Source organism: Tachysurus fulvidraco, chromosome 6 (genome assembly GCF_022655615.1).
Source record: "Tachysurus fulvidraco isolate hzauxx_2018 chromosome 6, HZAU_PFXX_2.0, whole genome shotgun sequence".
NCBI classification, from domain to species: domain Eukaryota; kingdom Metazoa; phylum Chordata; class Actinopteri; order Siluriformes; family Bagridae; genus Tachysurus; species Tachysurus fulvidraco.
Window position 1 is genome coordinate 3,505,649 of NC_062523.1, and position 6,920 is coordinate 3,512,568.

At 44.0% G+C, this 6,920-nt stretch overlaps 1 protein-coding gene across 1 annotated transcript; it reads right to left on the reverse strand.

Annotated features, from left to right (window-relative positions):
• Positions 1-5,797: 5,797 nt before the first annotated feature.
• LOC125141380 (BRCA1-associated RING domain protein 1-like) lies at positions 5,798-6,498 on the reverse strand. The gene is given in 3 exon segments (XM_047814551.1): positions 5,798-6,266; positions 6,269-6,320; positions 6,487-6,498. Coding segments are annotated over 3 exon segments (345 nt in total). The 3' UTR covers positions 5,798-5,985.
• Positions 6,499-6,920: the final 422 nt, after the last annotated feature.

A 6,920-nucleotide genomic window follows, 5' to 3' on the forward strand; every position in this document is an offset into this window, starting at 1 on the left:
AAGTGTGATGCGGGGGGGTCACGGTGGCTTAGTGGTTAGCACGTTCGCCTCACACCTCCAGGGTCGGGGTACGATTCCCGCCTCCACCTTGTGTGTGTGGAGTTTGCATCTTCTCCCCGTGCCTCGGGGGTTTCCTCCGGGTACTCCGGTTTCCTCCCCTGGTCCAAAGACATGCATGGTAGGTTGATTGGCATCTCTGGAAAAATTGTCCGTAGTGTGTGAGTGTGTGAGTGAATGAGAGTGTGTGTGTGCCCTGTGATGGGTTGGCACTCCGTCCAGGGTGTATCCTGCCTCGATGCCCGATGACGCCTGAGATAGGCACAGGCTCCCCGTGACCCGAGGTAGTTCGGATAAGCGGTAGAAAATGAATGAATGAATGAATGTTTTGTATGAAACTACCTGAATTGGTAAAATCGCCCCAGCACAGGGTTCTGCTTTTACTCCCCTACATGTGTGAACTGGCTGAACGTGTAACACGTCTCGACTCAAATCTGCAGAAAAGCTGAAAATATAAACAAACTCCTCAGAAGCTTGATTTTATGTTCATGTTTTATGATAGAAAAAAAAAATCGTCAACTCTTAGCAGGACTGGTGATTAATTTTGGATTGTGCCGAGTGTCTGACCTGCAAGTCCTCATGACCATGGAGGATGTTACTATGGAAACCAAGACTTTTTGTTCGTATAAACCTGCTATACACTCAGAATCTGGAATCTCAGCTTTATAATCAAACTTTTGTGCATCGTTTCACAACCTCTTAATCATTGTTCAGGTAGGAACACCATACTTGCGTAGATTTTGGAGCAGTAGTGGCTCAGGGTTCAAGTCCCAGCACTGCCATGCTGACTTTCTGGAACAACTGAGCAAGGCCGGTAACCCTCCCTACTCCAGGGGGGTTATAACTTTACAGAAGGTATCATAACTTCCCCTGAGCTCCAAACCCCAACTTCCTCAGTGGGATATGCAAAGAAAACAATTCTAGACATGACATCACTCGCCGAACTCTGCCGCTCGCAGTAGGAACTCGACTGTGATTATAACATGTCTCTGCCACCCAAAACAAGTAAGCTCCAAAAAATAAACTAAGAAACATCAGCCTGTGTGTGGACTCGAGTATCGATGCCAACGCACCAAGCCGACGGACCTAATCCTGGCTCGCAGACCTCTGACACTCAAACAGCACATTTAGGCGAATAAATAAGGTGCTCACACAAGCAAAACAAATGAACTGTTAAGCAAGCTTAATAACGGTGGGCGCAGAGAGCCGTGGAGCACAGGGCCGGAACGTCGAGAAGGGTATTAAGGCAATTCCACCCGAGCCGAAGAAGTGGCATTTTGACTGAGTGAGCTGAAGTTGCCTGCCTTTGCAAAGCGAGTAAAGTTTGTCGAAAGAGGTGTTAAAAGTGCAGCTGTTCCTCTCTCTCGCTCTCTCTCTCGCTCTCTCTCTCTCGCTCTCTCTCTCTCTCTCTCTCTCCCTCCATCATCCCACATACTCGCCTCCTATTAATCAGACCTCTGAAACCCGGTGTGCAACACTAATTGCCTCCTCCACCTCCTCGTGAGACGAGGGCCAAAAAATCGAACACAGCTCCCTGCAATCAATAGCAATTAGGAGCATCCTTGAGTAATCCCAATAAAAGCTGCGATTTGGGAGCCGGCCAGACGACCTCTAAGATCGAGAGTCAGAAATCTTTTTTCTTTTCTTTTTTCTTTCTTTTTTTTTTTTACCCCTCCCCCATACAAACAATCCTTAAATCTTCAGCAAAGCGAACAGTAAAGAAAACGTATTTGTTTCTCCAGAGAGGAAAGTGCCGACTCGGTGAGTGGAGGATTAATTACCGGCGTCTATTTCGGTTTAGTTCGCTCGGGCTCGTTTCCTTAAATCAATCCACACGCTGCTGTGTTTTAGAGCGAACTCATCCGCCGAGTGCCTTATGGCACCAAGAGAAAATGACATTTTTTTACATGAAGAAAATTAGTTATCGAAAAAGAGAGAGGGGAGGGGGGAAAAAAAGAAGAAAAGAAAAGAAAAGAAAAGGAAAGGAAAGCCAACCCAAACCCGCTACAAAGGTTAAGTAATTATGTCGTACATGGCCAAAGTCTTTTCATGGTTTTCATACAAGCTGTAGAAGAAACCCAGTGTTTAAAGTGGGTCACGCAGCTCCGAACAATAGCTGAAGCAAACAATAGCTCGCTCCTATTTTCTCTGCTTTCACAGAGTATAATTCATCCCACAAAAAGAACAGACACAATAGATCCCCCAGAGCTGCTCGGCGATGTTTACCGCTGCGGTCTGTACAGAGAATTAAATCTCAGCCACGTGGAGATTTCTTTTTCTTCCTCGCGCTGCTTGATGAGAATTAAAGATGAGATTAAAATCTATTACATCACAGAGCTGTTCGCTTCTCTATCCTCCTTCATCGGACGACGGCAAGGGATGCGCTAAGTTCCACGACTTGGAACACGTCTTGCCTAAATATTTCTAGGAAGGAGTCTCCAGTGTCGACGCTTTGGGATAGAAGTGGGAACCTTAAGTTAACATGATAACCTGAGTTTCTGTTGAGAGAGAGAGAGAGAGAGAGAGAGAGAGAGAGAGAGAGAGAGAGAGAGAGAGAGAGGGGCTGAAAGAGAGAGGGGGGGGGCTGAGAGAGAGAGAGAGAGAGAGAGAGAGAGAGAGAGAGAGAGATCTAGAGCTCTCTCTTCTCCTCTCTCTTTTTTTTTTTCTTCTCTCTCGCTCTCTCTCCTCTCTCTCTTCTCTCTCTCTTCTCTCTTCTTCTTTCTCTCTCTCTATTTCTTCTCTTCTCTTACTTTTTGTTTCTTCTCTCTCTCTCTCTCCCTCTCTCTCTTTTTCTTTCTCTCTCTCTCCTCTCTCGCGCTCTCTCTTGAGAGGAGATACTCGGCTCTAGCGCAGCGATATGAGAGAAAGACACACAGGCTGAGAGACCGCGATGCGCGCTTTAGTGTTTTTAACTCTATCCTCCGCTCGATGAGAGAGAGATCTATATCTAGAGTAGCTAGAGCCCATCCCGCTTCTCGCCCCTCGAGAGAGAGAAGATAGAGAGAGAAGATAGAGAGAGAAGAAAGGAAAAAGAAACCAAGGCCTTGAGAGACCAGAGAGAGAGAGAGAGAGGAGAAGAGAGAGAGAGAGAGAGAGAGATAGACGGTGCTGAAGAGAGGGGGGCTGATAGGGGGGGGCTGAGAGAGGGTTAGGGGGGGCTGAGAGAGAGAGAGAGAAGAGAGATAGAGAGAGAGAGAGCTGGTTGAGCTCTGGACATATATCTATCTCCTTCTTATATCTTAGAAATCCATTAAAATTCTTAGATACATCTATTCTTTGGGATTGGTGGGTTGTTCCTTCGATAGATCGATATCTCGAGATCTATCTACTCTAGATATCTAGAGATGCTGAGAGTAGAGTCTGAAGAGAGAGAGAGAGAGAGGGAGAGCGAGAGAGAGATAGATATGAAGAGGAGAGAGAAGAGAGTGATATAAGAGATAGTGGGTTGAGAGAGAGACAAGCGGAGAGGGCTGAGAGAGAGAAAGACAGGCGGATAGACAAGAGAGAGGGGGGGGGGCTGAGAAAGAAGAGAGAGAGAGAGAGAGAGAGAGAGAGAGAGAGAGACAGAGAGAGAGAGGCTGAGAGAGAGAAAGACAGGCTGAGAGACAGAGAGAGAGGGGGGGCTGAGAGAGAGAGAGAGAGAGAGAGAGAGAGAGAGAGAGAGAGGCTGAGAGAGAGGCTGAGAGAGAGAGAGAGAGAGAGAGAGAGAGAGAGTGGTTGAGAGAGAGACAGAGAGAGAGAGGCTGAGAGAGAGAAAGACAGGCTGAGAGACAGAGAGAGAGGGGGGGCTGAGAGAGAGAGAGGCTGAGAGAGAGAAAGACAGGCTGAGAGACAAGGAGAGGAGGGGGGGGAGGGAGTGAGATTGAGAGAGAGTAGAGAGATAAGAGAGCGAGATAGATATAGATAGAGAAGTTTTAAAAAATAACAGAACACATGCTGTTATAGGAACACAGTATCTATGTTTCATCAAAAGTCTGGAAATCAAATGGTCTGGAAATTCTTAAATTCCACAGCATTCCAAATCTGTAAATCCTTATAGATTCCCGTACTTCTTTCAGTCCAAATACTGCTCGAAATTCCATACTTCTCCAGGTTTTTTTTATTTATCAGACTGTATATTTATAATCACACCCCCAGTGTCACCCAGATGAGGATGAGGTTCCCCTTTGAGTCTGGTTCCTCTCAAGGTTCCTTCCTTTACCATCTAAGGCAGTCACTGAAGATTCCATAATATCTCCATAATACATCGGGAAACCCTTTTTATACATTCCATTCTTTTCCTTGTACCAGGCCTGATGTGTACTTCTGCAAAGCTATGGGATCTAAAGGAAATTCCAGACCTGCACAGAAATCCCGCCACTTTTCCGGTAATCCACATCGAGACAAACTTGTACACGGCTGGAGTTGTAATGTTTTATGTTCAATGTAATGTAGTCGTTGTGTTTGACCCCATCGACACCGCACACGGGGTTCACGATTACGACGACGGATCACGGCGAATCGAAAAGAAGCATGAAAAAGGTGCTAATAATTTCGGAGCTGACTTTTGGATGGAGCTTGATCTTTAAAGGAATCAGAAATCCAGACTAAGCACTGTGCAAAACTTTTGGCACCATAATCGATATAATTGTATACAAGGGTGCCAAAAGTTTTGCAGAACGCTTGGTAATTGACGCTTACAATTTAAGACGTTTTGTAGAAAAGTCATTCTCAAAAATACCTTCCGACAAAACGTCTTAAATTGTAAGCGTTACTTACCGAGCGTTCTGCAAAACTTTTGGCACCCTTATATACAGTTATATCGTGTTTTTTTCTACTTAACTGTCAGATTTATAGACCGGGTTATTTATGGAATAAACTATGTGGATGTGTGAATTTAGGGGGTAATAATCCACAGCAGGGTGTAACATCCACACGTGCTATAATCTCCAATAACAGCGTGTGTTTTATTCCATCGCACTTTGCTAATGAGTGCGATTTATGATTATTCTTTTCATCCATCATTTAATATTTTAGAGTTCATCTGGTTTCAAATACCAGGTTTATCCTTCACCTTAGATTGTCGCCCTTGCGAACGAGCCGTTACCATAGAAACAATGATACCTAAATTTCCAGAAATCGAATTCATACAGAGAAATGTTGTTAAAGTAAATAATAGAGTGCTTTTCATTAGAAACCCTCTTGACGTCTGTTCTGGGAGTTTACCAGCAGAGAAGCACAGATTTATTAATTAAATAAATAAATAAATAAATAAATAAAAATAACACCACCCGAGAGATCGGACACTCAAACCAGAGAGGAGATCTAGACTTATTTATTATTTTATTTTAGTTACTGCTTTTTATACAATCCATTTTTAGAAATGTTTCCTTACATGCCAAAGACTGTGTGGCTTATATAAAAAAATAGTCATAATAACAATAATTAAAGAATTAATATAAAGATAGAGATTTAGACAAATAAAAAAAAAAAATCATAATTCATTCACAGGAGCTTTTAGAAAGTTTTCATGGAAACCCGATTAATTCATTCAAGACAAAAAAAAAAGTAATTTTATATCTAAGAAAATTCATCAACCCTGAATACATGATTACAGCATTACGATCACGAGTGTGTAAATCATTCGACACTAATTTAAAGAACTCCTCAGATATTCCAGCGTGTTAGCGTTAGTCTGTGAGCTTCCCTTTTATGGAGTTTTGTGGGCGTGGCTAAATTAAGACGAGTTAATTAAGGCTCATTGAAGTCAATCGTTTGAGTTTGTTTAATGAAAGAACTTATTTCCACACAAATATATACGTAGTGAAAGAGAGATAAATGAGACGTGTCGAGCTTTACTCGGCAACACAGAAGATCGGCGCCGATCGTTTACATTCGCTGTGTGCGTCCTGTCGGTCGAGCTCAACGTACACGGGCGTAAAGATCGAGTCAGAGCTCGGGCACAGGAAGCATGCTGAAGGCCCTGATGCAGTCCAGCAGCCATGATGAAGGAGCTGACCACACTTTGCCCAGACGGACCGGCCCGGGTCTGCTGGAGCTCTGCGGATCGTACAGGACGTAGTGAGTGCAGAACGCCTGATCTGAGTCGGGCCGAGCGTGGTACGCCGCCGCCATCACCGTCTGGGTCACGTCGCTGTCGGCTTTGGGCTGCCGGCTGAGCATCTGGCCTCCTCCGGCCCTCACCAGCTGCACCAGCTCGTCTCTCGGGGGTTTGTGAACGATCCGAGCAGGTAGAAGAAGCAGCCGTCGAAGAGCGGAGGCAGCTGGGAAGAGGAACAAAAAATAATCAACCACACTGCTATCACCCGATGCTCTATTTTGTGTAATCACCTCAAGGCAGAAGATAAATGTACGCTGAAAGTACGGAAGGTTTGAACGCCGGGCAGTGTGTTATTTCTTCTTAAATGACTGTGCTCTTTTCTTTCTCACCCCATTCCCCATCCGACCACACGGACCGCCTCCCTCCGATCTCGCTCGGTTCTTCATTTTCACTACAAATACGTCTCACGGCTTGGCGGGGCTGCGGCCGACTTGTAAGGATTATGGGTCAAAAATAAGGAAATAAAACAGAAAATGAAACATTCGATTCGTTTGGCTTTCGGGCACGTTAGAGGGGTGAGAGCTTCTTATCATTCTTCCTCAAATCTTGTATTGATGATGATGATGATGATGAGAAGCACATGACCACAGTCTTCATTGTAATGGCTTATTCTGGTTTTATATCGTATTACATTATAATATTTAAATAAATAGAATAGTAAATACTCACTCACGCATTTTCTACCGCTTATCCGAAATAGTAAATAAATAAATAAAATAGTAAATAAATAAATAAATAAATAGTAAATAAAAATAAAATAAGT